At 42.5% G+C, this 22,754-nt stretch overlaps 7 protein-coding genes across 16 annotated transcripts; 4 read left to right on the top strand and 3 right to left on the bottom strand.

Moving 5' to 3' along the window:
• Window positions 1-230: 230 nt before the first annotated feature.
• Window positions 231-21,123, top strand: LOC117135458 (kinesin-like protein unc-104). 7 transcript variants are annotated; one of them, XM_033295643.1, is made up of 28 exons: window positions 231-607; window positions 9,325-9,464; window positions 9,529-9,611; window positions 9,670-9,909; window positions 9,966-10,150; window positions 10,222-10,477; window positions 10,566-10,568; window positions 10,632-10,795; window positions 10,858-10,997; window positions 11,210-11,251; window positions 11,932-12,048; window positions 12,128-12,910; window positions 12,969-13,135; window positions 13,211-13,401; window positions 13,816-14,022; window positions 14,245-14,654; window positions 14,724-14,901; window positions 14,962-15,052; window positions 15,121-15,417; window positions 15,486-15,848; window positions 15,904-16,093; window positions 16,199-16,591; window positions 16,651-16,762; window positions 18,356-18,382; window positions 18,473-18,662; window positions 18,723-18,859; window positions 18,925-19,026; window positions 19,086-21,123. In XM_033295643.1, exons 2-28 carry the CDS (start codon window positions 9,365-9,367, stop codon window positions 19,180-19,182), a joined length of 5,265 nt encoding a protein of 1,754 aa, XP_033151534.1. In that variant the 5' UTR covers window positions 231-607; window positions 9,325-9,364; the 3' UTR covers window positions 19,183-21,123. The 7 variants fall into 7 exon arrangements, with proteins under 7 accessions (XP_033151534.1, XP_033151535.1, XP_033151537.1 ...); XM_033295644.1 differs by lacking the exons at window positions 231-607; window positions 10,566-10,568; window positions 11,210-11,251 and adding an exon at window positions 8,456-8,543 and having other exon boundaries at window positions 19,086-19,182; XM_033295646.1 differs by lacking the exons at window positions 231-607; window positions 10,566-10,568; window positions 13,816-14,022 and adding an exon at window positions 8,456-8,543 and having other exon boundaries at window positions 15,904-16,084; window positions 19,086-19,182.
• Window positions 3,612-5,899, bottom strand: LOC117135459 (mitochondrial sodium/calcium exchanger protein). 3 transcript variants are annotated; one of them, XM_033295651.1, is made up of 7 exons: window positions 5,554-5,897; window positions 5,170-5,501; window positions 5,027-5,101; window positions 4,486-4,968; window positions 4,286-4,434; window positions 3,989-4,223; window positions 3,612-3,936 (listed from the first exon to the last, which is right to left on the bottom strand). In XM_033295651.1, the coding sequence occupies exons 1-7, from the start codon at window positions 5,862-5,864 to the stop codon at window positions 3,647-3,649; spliced, it is 1,875 nt and encodes a 624-aa protein (XP_033151542.1). In that variant the 5' UTR covers window positions 5,865-5,897; the 3' UTR covers window positions 3,612-3,646. The 3 variants fall into 3 exon arrangements, with proteins under 3 accessions (XP_033151542.1, XP_033151544.1, XP_033151543.1); XM_033295653.1 differs by lacking the exons at window positions 3,612-3,936; window positions 3,989-4,223 and having other exon boundaries at window positions 4,343-4,421; window positions 5,554-5,899; XM_033295652.1 differs by lacking the exons at window positions 3,612-3,936; window positions 3,989-4,223 and having other exon boundaries at window positions 4,344-4,434; window positions 4,488-4,968; window positions 5,554-5,899.
• On the top strand, window positions 6,785-8,382 carry LOC117135467. Its single transcript, XM_033295663.1, has 3 exons — window positions 6,785-6,856; window positions 7,057-7,370; window positions 8,298-8,382. The coding sequence occupies exon 2, from the start codon at window positions 7,084-7,086 to the stop codon at window positions 7,306-7,308; it is 225 nt and encodes a 74-aa protein (XP_033151554.1). The 5' UTR covers window positions 6,785-6,856; window positions 7,057-7,083; the 3' UTR covers window positions 7,309-7,370; window positions 8,298-8,382.
• LOC117135461 lies at window positions 16,756-17,538 on the bottom strand. Its single transcript, XM_033295655.1, has one exon. It carries the CDS (start codon window positions 17,536-17,538, stop codon window positions 16,933-16,935), a length of 606 nt encoding a protein of 201 aa, XP_033151546.1. The 3' UTR covers window positions 16,756-16,932.
• Window positions 17,692-18,118, bottom strand: LOC117135464. Its single transcript, XM_033295660.1, has one exon. The coding sequence runs from the start codon at window positions 18,116-18,118 to the stop codon at window positions 17,750-17,752; it is 369 nt and encodes a 122-aa protein (XP_033151551.1). The 3' UTR covers window positions 17,692-17,749.
• On the top strand, window positions 21,104-21,769 carry LOC117135463. Of its 2 annotated transcripts, none has more exons than XM_033295658.1 (3): window positions 21,104-21,164; window positions 21,272-21,352; window positions 21,410-21,769. In XM_033295658.1, exons 2-3 carry the CDS (start codon window positions 21,311-21,313, stop codon window positions 21,740-21,742), a joined length of 375 nt encoding a protein of 124 aa, XP_033151549.1. In that variant the 5' UTR covers window positions 21,104-21,164; window positions 21,272-21,310; the 3' UTR covers window positions 21,743-21,769. The 2 variants fall into 2 exon arrangements, with proteins under 2 accessions (XP_033151549.1, XP_033151550.1); XM_033295659.1 differs by having other exon boundaries at window positions 21,147-21,164; window positions 21,279-21,352.
• A 430-nt stretch (window positions 21,770-22,199) lies between these two features.
• Window positions 22,200-22,750, top strand: LOC117135466 (accessory gland protein Acp53Ea). Its single transcript, XM_033295662.1, has 2 exons — window positions 22,200-22,305; window positions 22,368-22,750. The coding sequence occupies exons 1-2, from the start codon at window positions 22,264-22,266 to the stop codon at window positions 22,686-22,688; spliced, it is 363 nt and encodes a 120-aa protein (XP_033151553.1). The 5' UTR covers window positions 22,200-22,263; the 3' UTR covers window positions 22,689-22,750.
• The last annotated feature ends 4 nt before the right edge of the window (window positions 22,751-22,754 follow it).

Genomic DNA, 22,754 nt, shown 5'->3' with positions numbered 1-22,754 from the left:
TAAAACTATTTAAAACATAGTAATAAACAAGAAAACGTCTCACAAAGGTGATTTGAAACTATCACTTCATTGAGGAACTAAAAAATATACTATACTTAATCAATTTTATTACGCTTCAAAGTAATTAATTTTCATATTAAATTAAAATATCGCAAGTACTGTAAATGTTTTTCAACACTGCCGCCCATGGTGCCATCTCTAGCTAATCAGCTGTGCGCGAGCCAAACAAAAACAAAACAAAAGTCAGCCTGCCGCGAAATCGGGGGAGGAAAATTGACATTTCCACCGAGTTTTCCCGAGCTTGCGTGCGCGCAGCTGCAAACAATTTTCCAGCACGCGTATCCGAATGGTGGGACAAATGGCCAGCCGCTGGCAGAGTCGTTTGTTGCCTGTTCGCGTAATGGCCATCCTCGAAAATCGCCCGCAGTTTTGAAATCGAGAGACCAGCACGAAACAAAGGAAAAATCATTTAATTTCCTGAGGGCGGTGGCGAATGAAAAACATACAAAACAAACCAATTGAGTGCAATAATAATTTAATAAACAACTGTGATTGTGAGTGTGTGAGGAAAACTGTTGACGCCCATCAAGGAATTAAACTTATAAACGTAAGTAAGCTACCAAACAAAACACAAAACTTGATAAGAAAATATGAGATTGGGATTCAATTAAAACTATTTTCGATTAGTTTGTGAAAAACTCCACTTGACGGTATTCGGGAAAATGTGTGAAAAATCAATATTCCACAGCCAGTTGCCCCAGAAGTGCGCACGCATCTCCCTTCGGGAACTTTTCCAACTTTCGTCCTGTTGCGGATCCTGCTTGAGGTCCTTCAGCAGCTGTCCGCCCCCAGTGGATTCTATAAATAAAACCTCTCCGCTCTTGTTTGCGAATTTCCCCGAGCATATGGATGCAACCTGTCATTCAGCGCGTTTCAAAATAGTAGATATGGAACATCCACAACAGACACATTTATGCGCAACAACACCCACGGTTTTATCGTCTGGCCAATTGACGTCAGGGAGGGTAATCTAGTTACCAGGGAAGTTCCAATTGTCGGTGTTGTCTCTATCCAGCCAAATCAACATCAAATGTTTGCCGACGGTCAACCTCTGACCTTTGAGTAGAAGGAGTCTGAAGGCACAACCTTCACCTCGCTGCTACTCAGCCAGCGTTGCCCCATTCAAGTGGCACATTTGCGTGGGAGGTCGCTTGGTCCTTCGCATATAGCGTGTCCCCACTGTCTGATTGTTGTGCGTGGGCAAAGGGTTTGCCTTCGAAGTTCCCTTGGTTTTTCTACTGAACAAAAATCAATCTTGAATAAATATATCTATTAGAAAAGAAATCTTACTTTAAGATGATACGTTCAAGTGGATTTGAGTATACTTCTTATTTATTTATTTATTTAAGCTTATCTATGACGATGTATATAATCCTTAGGATTCATTTTGAAAACGAGGGGTACTAATTCTGTTTTCTTCTCTGTGTAATATTGTGCGTCATGTCCAGCTCCACTGTGGTGTGATTATAGTGACCAGCTTGATTGAGAGATTAAGGTTTCAGTGGATTGCATGGGAATTGAGCATCTTGTTTGCTTGCGATTGTTGTTTGCTGTTCTAATAATAGGGTAAATCTGAGGCAAGGCCCCTGGGAGCATATGGGCTTCACCAGCTTAAATTTCGAGCCAAGCTGGTGCAGTTGCTCCTAAACAAAGGACTGACCAAAGCGGCGGCTTTAATAAGTCGCAGCTCGCCAACCCCCACATAAAGTGGCTTTCCAAAGTGTCATGAATAAATAAGGCAAAATACTTAAACAAAAAAGGAGCAAAGTGCGCCGTATCCTTTGGAAAAAAGAGTGCCCAGTGGGGGGGGCTAAGCAATAAACATAAATTTCCGCTGAGCAGCATTAAGAGGGAAAATGGAAAGTGTGAGGCAGCATTTTACCTGACCGCGAAATGGCTTCCTCTTCTGACAATTTGCCCCTTCTTTATTATTAATTGTGTTCGGCAAGGCAAAGGACCAAAAGCTTGTGGTTGTCCCAAATGATTTATGTTACCTGTGCGCTGCACTTTTAAGTGTTCCCCAATGCAGTTCCTTGTTATTTTTCGGGCGTGGCCGTCGCCCAGTGCGGTCTACTCCATCACGTGTGGTCAGCTACCCACAAAAGTAGGCAACAAAAACGGCTCGAAATGGAAATCACTTGCTAATCAACGTTTCCTGGCAGCCGCGTGCTTGCAAATTATATGCTACATATATATAGAGCGACAGCTAGGCACCGAAAGTTACAACATTCCACGCCAACATCGGGAGGTCCTGCGTGACCAAAAAAAGTGGAGAAAAAGTATCCGCAGTGATATTTCATTTGTACGGATTGTTCCAAATTGTACACTAAGTGCAGTTCCTGGAACATTTGTAAATATAATACAATTGTATATATATTTCATATTTTTAATATATAGATATTTTTGTCATATAGTAATAATCCCAAGAATAAACGTATATTTAATTTTTCTCTGTATCAGAAATCACTGAGTAAACAAACCTTGAAATTATGAGAAACAAAAAATTGCGAAGTGGGTGGAAAAGCAGGGCCCGTCGAATGTTTGCCTCTTGAAAGATGATTCACCATCGGGCTCGCTCTTCCTTCCTTCCTTTTCGATGTCCTGTTCCTTGCCCTCCGCTCTTTGGCATTCCCACTTCGTTGGGACGCGACTGTGGCCAGGTTCCACACTCACATACAAGCGTTTTCCTCGGATGAGTCATCAGCCATTTCCCTGTGCGTTTGTAGTGGTGTAGCTCGACTGTGTTTGTGCCTTTTGCGTGGGGCAGGCTTTCTCCATCTCCCGCTCTCCTTATTTCTTCCACTATATTTTCCCATTTTCCCCACGCTTTCGTTGCAATGACTTAAATAACCAAATCGCATTTATCGTTTATGTTCTAGACTTAATGGAGGACACCAACACTCAAACATTTCGAGCTTTAAGTGTCCTGGGGGCTTTCGGAAAAAAACGGAGGCATATCAAGGGGTTTTTATATACACGTGTCTGCCATTTCAAGAGCTCTTTTATCCTCCTCCGCCACGTTGGCCATAAATGTCATTTGCGCCGCGGACTTGAAAATTGAATTTAAATTTAATTTCAAGACCGGCCCGCAGCTAAGCAAAAAAGAATAATGCTCAGATGACTCATACGCAGTGTTGTCTGCTGGAGTGTTACATTTTAATTGCTTGATCATGGCCAAGAGTCAGCGAACTCGCATGATGCAGCGGAAAATTGAAATGTTTTGGCGCATGAACTGTCATTGACATTCGCCCAGTGGAAAATCCTTAAAGTCGTTGGTGGAAAAGCAGTAATTGCGCAGCCAACAAAAAACGTCAACGACCGCTTTTCCCGCTCTTCCCCAATTTTCCCACAACTCGATATTTTGGTTTCGTTTCAGTCTGTGCGTGCTTTTCATTGCCTTAGAAAATTCTGCGCAGTAAACTAGCTTAAATTTCCCAGCAAGGTGCGTTTCAGAAACTCGGAAATCATAGGAAATTAAATTTTTTTCAAAAATATTCTTTCAATTTTTGTAAAGTACAAAAAGTATAAATGTATAAAATGTATCCTTCCTGAATTTCGAGCTCTTCAATAATTTACACTTTATCAACTAAATATCACCAAATGCTGATTTCACCCGAACGTCTTTACTAAACGAATGAATGACTTCCTCATGAACCAGAGTGACGAACAACAAGTAGACAACGTATAGCCCAATCGAATACAAACCCATTGAACGACGGGCGAAAAATCCCAACGTTGTGGACCAGAGCAAAATGGTAAAGAGTGCCATGTTGAGAAATATGAAGGCGATTTCACCATATTCTTCTATGTGGTCATCACATCGATTGCCCACCAGACTTCTTACGTAGGCCACAGTGTTCCCAGTGACGACGATAGCTAAAGGATCAGTTTAGATATTACTATAGGGCAAATTGTTTGAGGTACTCACTGAAAAAAGATCCTCCTATGGCGGATGCAAAAGCCATTTTTGGATAGCCATGAATGGCCACAGCGGTGTTCGCGAATAGTGTGCCCAGATTCCCTGTAAATGCCTTCACAGTGGCGCCCATGTAGTTGTCATCTATGGACAATATGTTTCCAATCACCTCGAGGACTGTATCGATTTCCGTGGCGCAGAGAAAGATTAAGAACATCGATCCTGTTAGATTCATTATGGTAAACACCTGAAAAGGAGTATTGAGGATTTATTTCGATTTCTTGGCGCATTATCTTCACTGTAGCTCACCCAGTGATAAGATGGTGGCACATCAGTCCGTGAATGGAAGAGAATGAACACGGCAAATGGCACAGTGAGTACGAAGGAATAGGCTCCATACATCAGGGTGTTCTGCAGGCTTATATACCATAGAACGTTCGCTTTCCTATGCATAAAAGCTGCAATCGGGAAGAGTATATTATTAATTATTATTAGTGTTAACTACTCACACAAAAATATCGATATTGATAGGGCAGGATTGACTACTACATTGATGGCGTTTAGTAGCTTGTTCCAGCCATGTTTCTCCAATTCGTAGTCCACCAGGGGAATATAGAGGGTGCAGATGACGACGGCCGGAGCCCTGATCAACAGTAGGACCCGGTTAAGAAGTTCCGCCTGCTTCCAAGCCTGGCACTTGATGGGCCTGAGGGCAAGGAAGAAATCCCTGAAGATCCCTTGGTTCTTCGATTGCGTGTAATCAAGCATCATAGTTCGGGTGTAGCGTCGATTAACGCTAACACGGGGATTTCGAATCATTCTCATTGTGGTGTAGCGTATTCTGGTTATCGAGATACTACTGCTTTTTTCCAAAATCTCCACCCTCGTATCCTGTGAATAATACTCCAGCTTTCTCTCGAGTTCTTGGAGTTTCAATGCTATTTCAGGTGTTTCCTTCTCATCCAGAAGTTTTTGCATTTTGGCACGCGTTGCTAGCAACTTACTTTGTTAACAATACAAATGTATATGAATATGAATATGAATACTCACAGGCTATGGTCTTTTGCAATAAGTACACATCTGCCACGTTGATAATGATGTAGCTAATGTAAACCAAGAGTACAACTAAATTTTAAGCCAAGGCCATTACAATTTTGCGGAAAAGAGGAATCGACTTGGGCTATTATGCTTACTTAAAAATTTCAACTCATCATAGCTCAATGTGAAATGGTTCGATGCAAAGTAATCCATCAATAAAGTCGCTAAGAGAAGAAATAAAATGTCGCGGACCGTTTCGTAGGAATTCATCTTGAAGGGGGAAATGTAGCATATTAGGCCACCGGAAATCGTAATCACAAACAGGGCTGACGACAAGTTGTTGGCAAAAACCGGAACATGACGTTCAACGCTGGCCAAGTTGGCGAATAGGTCGGCGGAAGTGTTTCCAAAGGCCATCAGGGTAACTCCCGCCAAATGCTCGTTCATATGAAGGAATCGGGATACGGCCTTCAGAGCAGGACTATAGCTGCAAATGCAATTCAAATCACTCAATTTCAATCTAAGAGATAGCTACTTACTAAACATTGATCGTGTAGATTAGTATAACCAAAATCTGAAAGCAGAACGCCACGAACAAGGCGATGAAGATCATTTCCTGGAACTGATTGATACACTTCAGATCGCAGGCCAGCAGTCTCATGTATGGAATTACATTCGTGCTCGAATTGCAGTCCACCGCTTTCTTTACGAACTCACATCGCTCCTCGAACGGAAAGTTGTTGGCCGCGAAACAGCTAACCGTTTTCCAAAAATTGTCAAATTCCGCGTCCATCGCGTTTGGCACGAAAAAAACATCGGATTTGGTGGTTTTTGTGTTGGTGGCTGACATTTTAGTATTTATTGTTGGTAATTCGAAATATTTGAGATGTATTAGGTAAAAGTGAAACTAGTTCTGGGATTACTTTGATTTTTTAAAAGCTATCAGAAAAAAACAAATTCAAAAAATAATTAAAGCTTAAATAGTTGTATTCGATGATGATAATAGTTATTTATTAACATTTTTAATCACTTGTTAAGTTTGTTATTTATTAATGATAACAGATTACCCCCAAATAGGGACCTTCAGCTTCCAGCACATTCTTTTACCAAGCCCCATCCTTTAACATTTCCCTACCAAAGCCACAACCTCCAGCTTTTTACTGCCCTCCCAGCCTCGCCGTCAGATTTCAATGTCAATGTAATTACGCCGTAGAATATATAGTATACAAATACCTACTACCGAGTAACATAAAAAGCCTAAGCTTGTCCTGCGTCTCGGTGCGATGGGAAATCAATAAAAAGAATTCACTTTACGTCATCAGCTGGTGGATAAAGCCGTCGCTATAGCCACTGTGCCGGCAGCGCTATCTGAAATGGCTCATAATAAGATCAAACATCGGGGGAAAATTGGGGGGTCGCCACAGTGGCTGTCCGAAAAAGTGGACACCTTGCGCTAATAATGAAATTCCTTGTGCCCGCGGATGACAGGCGTTCGTTTTGTTATTGCGGACCTTTTACGCTATGTGTATGAAATTTATAAAATATTTTTCGCATACCCATATACACCTCGCAGCCCACACAGTTGCTGCCCTTCCAGTTTCTTGCCCGGATTGCGGCGCATGCGTCCTGCTGGTGGGCTGGTCGTCGTCGTATCCTCTGAACTTTCCCAGAGCTGCTCACTGTGTCGTCTACCCTTAACGGGTGCAGTTCGTTCTGGTCTCGAGTCGTGCGCGAATTTCATTTCCTAAGGCCTTCCGCTGACTGGCCATCGATTTTGTGCAGAAAAGCCCAGAGTTTTCATCAGCGAAAAGTTGCCCAACCGTTTAAACAAAGCGCAGCCAAGTAAAGCAACTAACAAGTTTCAAATAAAACAATTCGATACAGTGGCAAACTAAAACTTTATCAATTATTTGTCCCCCAAAAAATGGAGTGAAAATTTTTCGCTGTTATACAGAAAGGCAGACCCCTACACATATATACACATATACGAGAGCCTACATATATATATCTATATATATAATATATGTTCAAGAATCCTTTAGCCAAGTCAAGAAGAAGAAGCTACGCGAATGTGCGCTTTTGGTTACCTATTGTTTTTCGCCCTATTGTTAACAACAATTCTGGTGCTGTCCATTATTTTCGCAACCACCTCCAAGCGATCCATGTTGGATAGCTTTGTACTAGTATTCAATTACACACAAGAACACCAGCCAGACCAAGAAATGCAGCAACAACAACAACCAACGGACTATCAGCAACAACCACAAATGTTCCTAAAACAGAAAATATTTTGAGTTCCATGGGTTAATGAGTATAATGCCCCGAAAAATAATAAAACGAAACAGAAAATCAATTGGTAAATGCTTCAAAATATATTTGCAAAATTTCATCAATTCGCTCGACCAAACATTTCAAAATTCTCGATAAAACATAGCCCATAATTACGTTTTACATAATTTTGATTCGCTACTTTTTGCCCCCCATCATCTAGTGTACAGTGGCCTCCAGAGTAGTGTGCATAGTGTGTGTGTAGAGTGTAGAGATTTCCTGGCTCGGTGTCCATGGCAAAGGCAACTTGAAAATTTATTAATAAAGGTCAAGAAGAACGCAAGCGAAGGATATTACCCACGAATGAGACGGGCGCGCATATGAGTGTGGTGAGAGGTCCTGCATACGGTATTAAGTGCCCGCCGTGTTGCCCCGCAGGAAGCCATAAAAAATATGACGCAGAAGGCAACAAAAGCGAGGACCTCGAGTGCTTAGTTCGTTTCTCAAGTGCAAATGAGGGTTGACTGTGTCGAATAAATTTTCAAGAGCCTGGTCAGGTAAAACGAGCCCAGGACGTTGAGAAGTGGACATTCTCGAAAAGGATATAGCCTGATTTTGATTTCTTAAAGACGTTCTTTTATCGTTTCGTGCGCCTTCAACCAGCGTCAGTCTGCATATCATAAAAAATAAATAAAATACATAACACAAATATTTAGCATATCCTATCCCACTTTCGCTCCCACACTCTCTATAATTCTCTCGCCTTTCTCTGTCTTCTCTCCGCATTTCTCCTGTCTCGCGCTTCTGCGCTAATCTTTCTGTGGAGACTTTTTACTGCAGGCTGTTGCACATTTGCTTTGACAGTTTGTTCGGAAAATTGAAAGGACAGAAAAAATAACATAAACAAAAGTATTTTGGTCAGGTAAACAAAGAGAGAGAAAGGACGAGAAAGAGAGAGAAATTCTCACAGCTGCGCATTGGAATGGTTTCTAAACTTGGTTTCACAATATTTCAGGACGCTAGTGTACGCGAGTGAAAGAATTTCTCAGTTGGTCAAGTGAAATTACCACTAGAAAGTTAATAAATAAAACAAAGAGTGACAAACGAAAAAATCTATTTTGCCTTATCAAACATTAACTAAAATTCAAATCACAGATAAGTGCAATCGAAAAAGTGCTAAGATCCCTTACAACTTGTGCTATAATGAGCTTTAAGGATATAGCCGCCCTATAAGCCAGCAATCGTTTGGCCTTAACTAAAGGTAATTTATTCCCATAAAAGGTAGTTATTTGTTTCAAGAAAGTTAAGAAATATATTGAAAATACGCGTAATACATCGCCTTTAAAGGGACCTTTCTTTCTTTTTTGGGGTGTGAGTACTTTTCTTTATTCTGGCTTTTGTATTTGCTCGATGACTCATTCGACTATTGGCCGACACTCGTCTGCGTTTTTATTGGAAGCATTGTGGATTGTGGAATGTTTCCCCCTGCTTCAAGTGTGTGAGTGGATGTGCGTGTGTGTGAGTCAAGAGGGTTGCGGGTCAAAGAAAACTATTTGCATTAAAATCCATTACGATAAGTGATAAAATTACTGAAAAACAAAACTTAAATCAAACAAAATTGTAACGAATTTATAACTTTGTTACTACTTATTCAAAACCAAGAGATGAAAAAGAACGCACTTAAAATATTTCGCGAGCAATAAAAACTTAATTTACGTCTATTGTTTCATAAGAAATATGTATTATAAAATAGTTGCCAATGTACTCGGCTTAGTCTTCGACTTATAGCACATATAGGACAGCAAATAATAAATTCTTAGCCCCACCCCTGGCTTCAATTCAAATTTCCCTGGCGAGTTGCCGGGGGCATGACTCATAGCTTCGAGCTACCACAGAAACAAATCGTGGACGAGTACATAACCATAAAGTTGGGGCAATTATAAAATGTCAGTGATGGCAGTGGCAGTCTCTGGCCAATTTGCAGCCCACTCGAATGACTCGAATGTCTATAAAGTATTCCCGTTCCTCTATTTCCACTCCAGTTAACCGGAAACCAGGACACCCACAGAGAGGAAGGACAAGATGTCGTCGGTTAAGGTGGCGGTGCGAGTGCGCCCCTTCAACTCGCGGGAAATAGCCAGGGAGTCGAAATGCATCATCGAGATGGCAGGAGCCACAACGGGTGAGAATCCCATAAACACTCTAGATTTTGCTTAATTAAATACTTTCATCTTATGTCCTGACAGCCATCACCAATCCAAAGGTGCCGCCCAACACAAGCGATTCAGTAAAGCGCTTCAACTTTGACTATTCCTACTGGTCACATGATGTAAGTTTTATTTCGAATCCAAGAAAAAATTATACTTAAATTCATTTTCGTATCGCAGCACCACGATGCCGATTTCTCCACACAATCGATGGTGTACAAGGACATTGGCGAGGAGATGTTACAGCACTCCTTCGATGGATACAATGTCTGTATCTTTGCCTACGGCCAGACTGGAGCTGGAAAGTCGTATACCATGATGGGCAGGCAGGAGGAGCAGCAAGAGGGCATAATACCCATGATATGCAAGGATCTGTTCACTCGCATACAGGATACTGAGACCGATGACCTTAAGTACTCGGTGCGTCTTTTTAACAATCTTTCATTTTCCAGCATCTAATTTAACAATTACTTTAGGTTGAGGTGTCCTATATGGAAATCTATTGCGAGAGAGTCAGGGATTTGCTGAATCCGAAAAATAAGGGCAATCTGCGTGTGAGGGAGCATCCTCTTTTGGGTCCCTATGTGGAGGATCTGTCCAAACTGGCCGTTACCGATTACCAAGACATTCACGATCTCATTGATGAAGGCAACAAAGCTCGGTGAGTATTATTATAATAATGTTTTGCATCTTTTCATATTTCATTATATTATAACTTAAAATAACTTTCAGAACTGTGGCAGCCACTAACATGAACGAAACCAGTTCCCGCTCTCATGCCGTCTTTACAATCTTCTTTACCCAACGTCGTCATGATCTGATGACCAATTTGACCACAGAAAAGGTATCCAAGATTAGCTTGGTGGACTTGGCCGGGTCGGAACGAGCGGATTCCACTGGTGCTAAGGGCACCCGCTTGAAGGAGGGAGCCAACATTAACAAGTCCTTGACCACATTGGGCAAAGTTATTTCAGCTTTGGCGGAAGTGGTAAGTTCTCAAAGTCTATATCTCAATTTTAAACTAACTTTATGCTAATAAAATAAATGCATTTTCTTGCTGCCTGGGTATTCAATAGTCTGTAAGTTTATCTTTATCTCTAAAACCCTTTTATTGTTGCTAATATATTTATTAATTTTGGAAGGCTTCCAAGAAAAAGAACGCGAAGAAGGCAGATTTTATTCCGTACCGTGATTCGGCCTTGACCTGGCTGTTACGTGAAAACTTGGGAGGAAACTCGAAGACAGCTATGATTGCAGCTATCTCGCCAGCAGATATTAACTACGATGAAACCCTCAGCACACTGCGGTAATTTATAATTATTATTTAAATAAATATGAGACCCAATGCTTAATACCAATTTTGTATAGCTATGCGGATCGTGCCAAGCAAATTGTTTGCAAGGCTGTGGTCAATGAAGATGCCAATGCCAAGCTGATTCGCGAACTCAAGGAGGAGATCCAGAAGCTGCGGGACTTACTCAAAGCCGAGGGCATTGAAGTGCAGGAAGGTAAGTTGGAAGTAGTCTTACCTAGTCTAGATCTGGTTAAAATATATTCAACTAAGCTAGAGTACATTAAACCCAGCCACACATTCCAAAACTACTCGCTACACTTGAAAAACAAACCAAAAACCCCTGCCTAAGGTAGTTCTAGTCCTAGTCTAGTTATAAATACTAGAAAAAAGCAAAACCGATCCCAAAACCAAACCTATTTCGTTTAGGACCCGATGGCAAAGTGGTGTGTGAGAAGCGCGATGCGAATAGTAAGTAAAGTCATATGAAACTCAGCGCTATAAGAAAAACCAAAGGCTTCACATGCAACAAATGTTATTCAATAAATATGCAAAAATGTACAGTGCGTTTCAGAGACTAATGCAAGCTTATATTTGTTAACTATACTTAAAAAGGTTGCGTTTCATCTTCAATTTTCATTAAACTTCCTCGCAATTAATTTAAAGTTATGAAACGCACTGCTTTTGTAATCTAACCACTGCCAATAAAAATACATTTCTCTCTGTGTGTGAATTTGTATTGTGCTGTACCGTCAAAGCTTCTAAACAATACGCTTCAGGACGAATAAAATCTTATATAACCCATACTATAATCACAGTCGAGTCCTCTTTATGTTGCCATATAAAACACCAAAGAGACTGATATAAGTTTCCAAATAGTTAATTTCAGTTGCCCAAGTCCAAAACAAGACTGGCACCAACTCCTCGCAGTCCGCACTGCTTAAAGGCTAGAAAGTGGACATGCCCGAGTTATGCAGTAGTCCCCAAATAACCATATCCCATTGGCATCTGCTTCGTTTCGTATCAAAAATATTGTATCCAATATATCTTTATGTATATCATACCTTTAAAAACTAGCACGCTTATCACTGCGCTTGTGACCGCTAAATGGTCAGATGTTTTTTGTTCTGATACCACTTTTGCATTTGCAGAGGATGAGCTCACCAAGTCCACGGTGATTAAGTCGCCCACTAAGTCACGTAATCGCAATGGATCCACAACGGAGATGGCTGTGGATCAGCTGCAGGCCAGCGAGAAACTCATTGCAGGTGAGTGGGATAATCTAACACCCTTTTACCAAACCTAATCATTAAAATACCAATCTTTAAATGCCCATATCCATCGCAGAACTCAACGAGACCTGGGAGGAGAAACTTAAGCGCACCGAGGAGATTCGCGTGCAGCGAGAGGCGGTCTTCGCCGAAATGGGCGTGGCTGTCAAGGAAGACGGCATAACAGTTGGCGTATTCTCGCCCAAGAAGACTCCGCATTTGGTCAACCTAAACGAGGATCCCAATCTGTCTGAGTGTCTGCTTTACTACATCAAGGAGGGTCTAACTCGGCTGGGTACCCATGAAGCAAATGTTCCCCAGGACATTCAGCTCTCCGGATCGCACATCCTCAAGGAGCACTGCACCTTTGAGAACAAGAACAGCACGGTGACCCTGCTGCCGCACAAGGATGCCATCATCTATGTAAATGGACGCAAGTTGGTTGAGCCGGAGGTTCTTAAGACCGGCTCTCGCGTGATTCTCGGAAAGAACCACGTTTTCCGCTTTACCAATCCGGAACAGGCACGCGAATTGCGGGATAAGATCGAGACCGAAAATGAGGCTGAGAACGAAGTGGAGAAGACAGACACCCAGCAGGTGGACTGGAACTTTGCCCAGTGCGAATTGCTCGAGAAGCAAGGCATTGATCTCAAAGCTGAAATGAAGAAGCGTTTGGACAACTTGGAGGAGCAATACAAGCGGGAGAAACTTCAGGCCGATCAGCAGTTCGAGGAGCAGCGCAAAACGTACGAGGCTCGCATCGATGCTTTGCAGAAGCAAGTGGAGGAGCAATCCATGACAATGTCAATGTACAGCAGCTACTCGCCGGAGGATTTCCACCAGGAGGAGGACGTCTATAGTATGTGCATGACAACGAATTTAAGACAACAATTTAGTAATTATTCTAAAATCCTTAGACAATCCTATGTACGAGTCCTGCTGGACAGCCAGAGAGGCTGGCTTGGCTGCCTGGGCTTTCCGCAAGTGGCGTTACCACCAATTCACCTCCCTGCGAGACGATCTCTGGGGCAATGCTATATTCCTTAAGGAAGCCAATGCCATTTCCGTTGAGTTAAAGAAGAAGGTACAGAGCTTACGCCTAATAGTTAACTTAATAGATTTGACATATGGAATTAATTTACTTAAATATCCATTTCAGGTACAATTCCAATTTACTCTCTTGACCGACACCTTGTACTCCCCTTTGCCGCCTGAGCTGGCCTCCACTGTGGCTCCTTTGCATCAGGAGGATGAGTTCGGAGCTCCACCTGTTTCTAAGACCTTGGTGGCCGTCGAAGTTACCGATACTAAGAACGGAGCCACTCACCACTGGTCCCTGGAGAAGTTACGGTAGGTTCTTTCAAATCCGGACATCCATGTGAATTCCTGCTACTTCCTCACATTCATTCTTCTCTGCACTTTGGTTAAAATTTAAAAAAAGCTGGCTTTTGATTTGAGTTGAATATTATTTGAATAATACGTGCATGGTGGTTGTAGTTCATGGATTCTAGTTTCTATCAAACGCTCTAGAATTTGTTGGTTAATTTTATAACTTTGGCTGTAAACAAAGCGAAGATCACGCCGCCACCATTTACGACTCAAGTCTCATCGCCATCATTCGCCAAAAGCCCCGACATCTTGTTAGGTTTGTTTGAACCAATGTTGATTTGTACTTTTTCGGTTCTTTTACTACGAATCCCAAATCCACACCGACAAACCCTGAAACCCAAATCCCACCCAAAATCATTTTCGTACACAAACAAGCTATCGCCTCGAGCTGATGAGACAAATATACAATGTCGAGAGCCCACCATCGTCCATGCTGTTCGATACGTCCGGCATGGAGGCATTGAGCGGATGGATCTCACCACCCAGCCATCATCCTGGCCAGCAGGCGCAGCTGCTCCCAGTGGAGCCACCAGTCGAAAGCGAACGGGGCCGTCTCACATTGGCCAATCTGATACCTTCTAGGTTTGCTTTGACCGCAGGTTTCATTTGTATATAGACGTGTAGAAACTATCCTTAGTTGTAGTTGCATGGCTTTCCATATTGTCTTCTGATCTGGGATCTGGGCTTAAGCTTGCTGTGGCGCTCTCCCCGCACTTCTCTATCTATGCAATATTTTAATAATATATACCCAATACAAATACAATGTTAACTTCATGATTCTAATTTCTTGTATCTGTTTTTCAGGCAACGTTTGGAGCTGATGCGCGAGATGTACCACAACGAAGCCGAAATGAGTCCCACTTCACCGGATTATAATGTGGAGAGCCTCACTGGTGGAGATCCCTTCTACGATCGCTTCCCCTGGTTCCGCATGGTGGGTCGCTCCTTCATCTATCTGAGCAACCTGCTCTACCCAGTGCCATTGGTCCACAAGGTGGCCATTGTCAATGAACGCGGAGATGTGCGTGGATACCTAAGGATTGCTGTGCAGCCCGTTCTGGATGAGGAGTCCATTGATTTCAATAATGGTGTCAAGCAGTCAGCTCGCTTGGTTTTCAATGAGGATGATGCCAAGCCCAAGTACCGAGCTCTCAATGAAAAGGATGATGTGCAGCGCTATATTGACAATGGTGGTTTGGACAGCAAGTTGGAGGGTGAGTTTCTACGCACTATATATATCACTAGTGTTATCACTAACAGTTCATATTCATTATTTGTAAAAGAACTTGAGGATGTGGACTCTGGTCGTGGCATAGACTCTAACTCCGCATCCGAGTGCCATGAAAATTCGGAGGAGCCTGGCGAGCACCTGCAGGTGGGCAAGGAGTTTACTTTCCGGGTCACTGTTCTGCAGGCCACTGGCATTGGGGCTGAATATGCCGATATCTTCTGCCAGTTCAAGTAAGTAATCTTTTGGAAATTAACTTTAGGCTTGTGATTTATAAACTGTTATCTTCACAGCTTTTTGCATCGTCATGAGGAGGCGTTCTCCACCGAACCCGTCAAGAATTCGGCATCGGGTGCTCCTCTAGGCTTCTACCATGTGCAGAACGTAAGTGGAAGATTACAATACCAAGAGCTTTCCACCATATCAATTATTAACTGCTATCTCTTTTGTAGATAACTGTACCCGTAACCAAATCCTTCATCGAGTATTTAAAAACGCAACCCATAATGTTCAAGATCTTTGGGCACTACCAGACGCACCCATTGCATAAGGATGCCAAACAGGATTTCGTTTCCCGGCCACCACCACGTCGCATGTTGCCACCGAGCATACCGATCAGTCAGCCAGTGCGTAGTCCCAAGTTTGGACCACTACCTTGTGCACCCACGTCTACGGTTTTGGCTAAGCACGATGTTCTGGTTTGGTTTGAAATCTGTGAATTGGCTCCCAATGGAGAATATGTGCCATCGGTTAGTTTGGCGCAAATGTAATCATCCCAGTCTCACACGCAATAATCCAAACTTAAATTTGTAAACAGGTGGTGGAGCACAGCGATGATCTTCCCTGCCGCGGACTGTTCCTCTTGCATCAGGGCATCCAGCGGCGCATTCGTATTACTATTGTACATGAGCCCACAACCGAGGTGAAGTGGAAGGACATAAATGAGTTGGTGGTTGGACGTATCCGCAATACTCCGGAGTCATCCGATGAGCAGGATGAAGACGCCTGTGTCTTATCTTTGGGCTTGTTCCCAGGCGAGGCTTTGGAGGTGCCCGGAGATGATAGATCGTTCTACCGTTTTGAGGCTGCCTGGGACTCTAGTCTGCACAACTCGGCACTGCTCAACCGCGTTTCTCAAGGCGGTGAGACCATCTACATCACCCTGAGCGCTTACTTGGAGGTAAGTTAGTATATTTTAATTTAATGTTCATTTTTAATGTATATGTACTCCTTAGCTGGAGAACTGCGCCCGCCCGGCCATAATTACCAAGGACCTGAGCATGGTAATCTATGGACGCGACGCCCGTACCGGACCGCGCTCTCTGAAGCATCTGTTTTCGGGACAGTACCGAAATCCGGAGGCCAATCGCCTAACCGGGGTTTACGAGCTAGCACTGCGCAGAGCATCCGAAGCAGGTAGTCCAGGTAGCAATTCTCAATGTAGTTGTACTCGTACTCAGTCCGCTTGCACTCGCTTGTCGAATCTTCAGAGCTGACCCCCACTTACCCAAATTCTTGGTGCCTTTGCAGGTGTACAAAGGCGTCAACGTCGAGTGCTGGACACCAGCTCTACTTATGTGCGCGGCGAGGAGAATCTTCACGGCTGGAGACCAAGGGGTGACTCCCTGATCTTCGACCACCAGTGGGAGTTGGAGAAACTCACCAGACTTGAAGAGGTTGGACGCATGCGGCACTTGCTTTTGCTGCGCGAACGTCTGGGCATGGACACCAACCCGAATCCGACCACCAAGACCGAGAAGGATGTATGCAATCTAGCAGCTCGGGCAGCCACATCACCCGTACATATGGTCATTCCACAATCGCCGCAGACTCCGGTCAAGGACCCACAGCAAATCATTCCAGAACGCGAGTACAACCAACGAGAGCAGGATCTCATGCTTAAGTGCTTAAAGTTGGTGCAGGGTGAGTTAAAACTGAGACTTACCAAGCGTTCCATTCACTCAATTCTAAATTCATTGAAGGACGCTATACTAAGAGCGAGGCCAACGATACACAAACTCAGTCGGATGTTTCGCCTAGCGATGAGGGATGTGCCGACATGACCGTTAGCTGCATCTCCAGCAATTCCATGGAGTGAGTAGTCGTTTTACCACCCGTATAAACACCACACCAGCACCACCCATCTTAGTTAGCTTGCATCCATTCGGCTTTCTTGGTTTATTGGAACAAACGAAATTGGCACGACACCACAGCACATATCAGTCCACCACACTAACCCAAATCACTCCCTCACATCCTCCACCTCACAAAAACACCCTGTATATCCCGTTCTTACTCTGAACGATCCCCTTGGGACAGTCGGAGCGCAGAGTGCATGCGTTGTGTGGAATATTGTAGACATATCCACGCTTACAGCGACAGGGCGGTCCGCAAAGCGGTACGCAGTATTTGGAGCGGTACTCACAAGTCTCCGGACAAACGCCAGCACATCCCACATTTGTGGAGTTGTGACAGCAGCCGAATTTGAAGGGCTGTTTGATATACTTCTCCTCAGGGATCGGCATCCGCTTGAGGGCTATTTCTTCACCTATTGGATGAACGATGTGGTATCTTTGCTCCAGGCTATCGAATTCGTCAAAAACCTTTTTATGCGGGTTCTCCATGAACTCGTCATCGTCTCTCAAAGCATCGAAATGATCTAAGGTTCGAGCGGTGCGAAAAGTCATGCCACTCGTTACTGTTACTGGAAGTTCATTGGGCCAGGTCAACTCAGATTCCAAGTTAGGCTCTCCAACGTCGTCCGGCCAGGTAATCTGGTCCTCTGCAGAATTATCTGCTATCAGTACATGTTTTTGAAGGAGAATTCCAATAAGCTGTACGACCAAATAAACTCTCGGCCATGCCATCATTGAAAAATTATAATAATAAACTGAGAAAAGTGTTCCACATTAGGACTGTGTTAGAATTGCTGTAAAATGGCAATTTGTTAGGGTCACCAAGCACTAATTACTATTGCTTATAAGTCATTCGCAGCTAGAGATTTCATAAGACTAGATTACTTCTTTTAGTTGCAAGCATTTGTTTATTGTCTTATTATAACACAGAAATATTTTGTGGTTTTTACTGAAAAACGCGATGAGTTTCCACAACCAATTGGTTCATGTCTGGAGGACAATCAGTTTTTAGGATGCACAGTTGCAATTTTTCGTCAAAGACATAGTCAGGTTTGCATACGCAATTTACACCGCAATATTTAGGACACTTGAGCGATTTGAAGGCACAGGTTTCGGGGCAAACTCCAGCACACCTCACCATGGTGGCATTCTCGCCGCAAAATCCCGAAAACGGATTCCATATGTACTTCATGCGGCCCGGATCCGGGTCCACATCATGGTTCAGGATATGATCCTCGTCGATGCCCGTTGCCATGACCGAAATCATCAGCAAGGCCGGCAGCAGCAGCAAGCAGAGGGATTTAAACCAAACCATCCTACAAACCAAAAGCAACTGAAGCTGTTAACAACCATTTCCACTTGTTTCCCAGCCTTTATTGCTTCTGCTGCCAGCTGCTTCCCTGTAATTGCCCACCATTCGATCATCGCAGTGCAAAAACTAACGATAACCACACACCACCATACATTTTCCTAATAACTCGAGATACTCAAAAACGAAACTTCCAATACTTTATTTGTTTATTTTCCTTTCGGTTTTCTTTTACACAATTAGAAACAACAAATTTGTAATTCGACGCAGGTAATTTTCTGTTCTATCCAGAGAACCTATAAATCTAAACCAACTCTTAAGCGAGGCGTTTGACTAACAACCTTTAATTTCCCCAATCAGATTATGTTCACCGGATCGAGCTGATGCTCCAAACGGCTGGGAGGCACCTGCTCCGGCTACTCAGCCGGCTCTTCCCCTCCGTCTCTATGTGCCGGAACTGGAGGAGATTCGCGTGAGTCCTGTGGTGGCTCGCAAGGGTCTGTTGAATGTCCTGGAGCACGGCGGTTCCGGCTGGAAGAAGCGCTGGGTGGTATGTATTCCACCCTGAATGTTTTAAAGTGTAGTCTAACCTTGAGTTTGGGTTAAATAGATCGTCCGTCGTCCTTACGTGTTTATCTACCGCTCGGAGAAGGATCCCGTTGAACGGGCTGTCCTTAATCTGGCCACTGCGCATGTGGAGTGCAGCGAGGACCAGGCGGCCATGGTCAAGATACCCAACACATTCAGGTCAGTTTGATTGCCACTTTAGAAGTAGACATGCATTGCTAAATATTACTTCGGTTTTTCTTTAGTGTGGTGACCAAGCATCGTGGCTATCTGTTGCAAACCCTTGGTGACAAGGAAGTACACGACTGGCTGTATGCTATCAATCCATTGCTTGCTGGGCAGATAAAGTAAGTGGAAAACTGAATACAGCATTTTATAAATAATAATTATATCGTATTTTTAATAGATCCAGGCTGGCGCGACGGACTTTGGAGCCTGCTAGCCAGACGGCTTCCCAGATCCAGGCCACCAATGCGGCGAACGCCAACAGTGCGAGCAAATGAGATACGATCACGATGGAGTCCGTTTTGGTTTACTGAGACGCAGGCTATGGCTGGCTGCAGCGCCTGAGTATCGCCAGACGACTGGTCAGGCGGAGATCACAACAAATGGCAGGGACAGCAGCTGGCAACTGATTGATATAGCTTGAAGGATTCCATCGGAAGAGGGAAATGAAATAGATGATTGTTGCTGTGGTGGCACATCTTAATCGAATGCAAAAATCAGAGATAATGAGCAGAAAGAAACCAAATGCAAAGCGTACGTAATTATTAAGTAGTTCAACAACCCAGTTTATGGATTATATTACATTTCGTGATTAGTTGGCCACGGCCCAAAGAGTAGGCACTAGCAGCTCCAATCAGATACGGTAGCCCACTTTTTAGAATCCCCTTCGGTTAGGTTTATTGGACAATTTTGTAAATAGCCTTCGTTTGATTCGATTGTATAAATATTTGGTATTAGTTAACGGACCGTTTAGTTTCAGTTCCCACGTGATATTATGTTGATCAGTTAGAGTATGTATTTTTTCTCAAGTATGCGACAAATATGTAAAGCTTGTAATGCAAACAAACACACACGTATATGCATTTTAATGGAGCAAACTAAAGCAAAATACAGACATATATATAAATGAGGAACTATATGTAATGAATTAATGTATAAAACCCTATATATTTGCTGTTTATACACAAATTTTCATGTACTTGTATTGTTTAACTTAAAAAGAGCAGGTAACCGCCAGAGAAAATTATGATACCAAAAATATGTGTGTGTGTTAAAGAAAGACCGTACAGTATATAGGATATAGGAGACGTGAGGTATAAGCTCAGCAGAATTGCGAAATCTCTATAAAGGTAACGATTATTGTTAGATCTATATATATATATATACAAGCAAACAGAACTATATGCGAATGAAACTATTTTACACACCAGAGTTACGAACCATGAAATCGGCGCTGCTATAACTCAGCTGCCCCACATTGTCAACTGTTGACGGCTTTTAAGGCTTCTCCCCCACAGACTCCCCCCAAAAATACCAAACAGTTTCGCTTCTAAATGCTCCCTCTCGGAACCACCTGCTAAAGCTTCAAGCAACACGTTACGGAACAACCAATTGTAGTTTTGATAAGAGTCTTAAACTAGTACGCAATGGCCACCTGTATATTTCCCAACTGAAAATGAAACCGACATTTTGCTTTGCTTGCGAAAAGAACTTTGAATTTAATTTGCGTTTCGCCATCGGTTGATGCACGAGCTTAGGTCAGGTTAATGGATCAATTGGAGCTTCACTTGTGCCAGGATCACAAGCCTCGAAGCTCCCAAAGTTGTTGAAGGGATCGCTTTCGTTTGTGTCGCAAAAATGGACACGGAACGTTAAGCGATCGTTGCTGGATCGAGGAATACGTATTCTTTTAGAAATCGTTTCGGAACTGAGTCGGCGTTTTGGGTTTTGAGTTAATTGTAGCGAAATGTAAACATTTGTTAAACTATTGAATTAATTTCCAATTGTAACATATTAGAGAATTGTAATTACAATAATCATTTTACAAGCATATTATATGATATCTATGTATGTAATAACCTATTTTGGCCCAGTTTGAATTTACCAACAAAGAATTGCACACACCAAAAATATAGAGCTATATATTAGCGAAGCGAGTTAACGAGCAAGAAACTCAACTTATATATGCGTATATGGTACAATACATTTCAAAATCGATTTAAATATGTACATCGGCTATATATCAATGTATGTAAGAGATGATTGCCTGGCAACCGTTTCCAATGACAGATGAAAATGAGAAGAGCAGAACCAACGCGTGGAAAATGAGGGAAAACCTATGCTATGTGTATGTATAATCCAAAACAAATTGATATTTGCCAGGGCGTATCACTATTAAAGAAATATAAAATAAAACGGCTTTAAATAAAATCTGTAAACTATCGGGTTGGCTTATATTGATTGGGCTGTTCAAAGAAAGGTAAGCTAGAGTTGTTTCTGAAAACTGTTAAGCGGTCTCAAACATTAAATAAGCGTAGTTAAACCATTTACATTCTGCAACTTGGAAGCACTATAAGTGGTGTTTAGTTTACAGGAAACCTCTGTGTTTACTGAAGTCTGTCAGCCATGAAGTCCAACCAAGTATTTTACATCGCCTTGAGCTTGCTTGTGAGTTTTAATGTTTGCTTAAAAATTTCTACTGACTATAATTTTTAAATTTTTAAGCTGCTGGGATCCTTGCTGCCAAACGAAGTGGAGTCCTTAAAAGTAGATCTTAATAAGCTGTCGGAGTGCACAGAATCGGGATTGAAAGTAGCCGCCACGTTGATCTCGAGGGCGATACCATGTGTAAAAAAATTGGCAAAGTGTGCTGACTTTCGAGCCATTAAGACTAAGGACCTTGATATTACCGGACTGGCCCTCTTGGGCTATCAATATCTGCAAAAGGTCGTGAACAACCAAAGATGTCTATTGATCACCTTGAAAGAAGGCTACGATGCTGTTTCGCCATACATTGACAAACTTATTAGTGAGAATTGCCTACCAGGGCTCAGCTAAACAATATATACATATGCAACAACTTTATTTTGTTTTTAAATTCTTAATTTTGCCTCTGATATAGAAATATATTTTTAAGCCCTTCAACGTTGATGTATATCAGTGATATACATATCAGTTGCTTGAGCCACAGGAATACAATGCCGAGATTTTATGGGAGCCAATAAAATCTATATAATCATAAAGTTACCGATAAGGAAATTTCAAGCTTAAGATTACTTAGTGGTTCTAGAATTTGTGACGAATAAGTGGAAACTGAACTGTTTTTGAATTCAGTTTCAATTGTATGCCTCCTTCTTGTAACCTTTTATAAACTGTTATTACATAAAATGAATGAACATGCGAAAAACTACACACTCACTTTGAATAATCTGTATATCTGCGTATAATCTGTTTTTAAAGCTTCTAATAAACCGTGCTGATTCGATTATCCTGGGGCCTATAAATAGGGCATGTAACCCCGTTGCTCCGAAAGTTTGATCTTCAGCCGTTTAGTCAAAAGCACACAGATAAGGCTTCCAATGAAACTGATAAAGGTTACCCTAGTGTTCAGCTTACTGGCTGTAAGTACAGTATTTAAATATGATCTTTTTGGGCATACTAATAGATAAACTTTGCTTAACAGCTCGTATTTGTGGCCCAAACCGAGGCACAAAATCCAATATGGGAGAAATGGCTGACATGCAATAGAATTGGTACTAAAGCCCTTGGCAGTCTGCTGAGAGAAACAATCCCAACCGTTCGCAATTTGCTGAACTGCATTGACTATAATCCACCCACCGATATTGGAAATAGTTACCTTTCAAAACTTAAGTTGTACTATGAGCTACTCAAGCGAGGTGCGCTTGACAAGACTCAGTGTTTGATTGTGCCACTCAAGGAATCAGTGAGACTACTCAGGCCTTTTATAAAATCGCTTGAGACCAACAAATGCTTGGGTGAATAAATCACTATTTTGGCCATAATAAAATAAATTTCTGAGCATTAATAAAGCACAGCAATAAAGAATGCA

The sequence above is a fragment of the Drosophila mauritiana genome, chromosome 2R (genome assembly GCF_004382145.1).
Source record: "Drosophila mauritiana strain mau12 chromosome 2R, ASM438214v1, whole genome shotgun sequence".
NCBI lineage: Eukaryota > Metazoa > Arthropoda > Insecta > Diptera > Drosophilidae > Drosophila > Drosophila mauritiana.
This window is presented reverse-complemented; position numbering and strand designations above follow the sequence as displayed.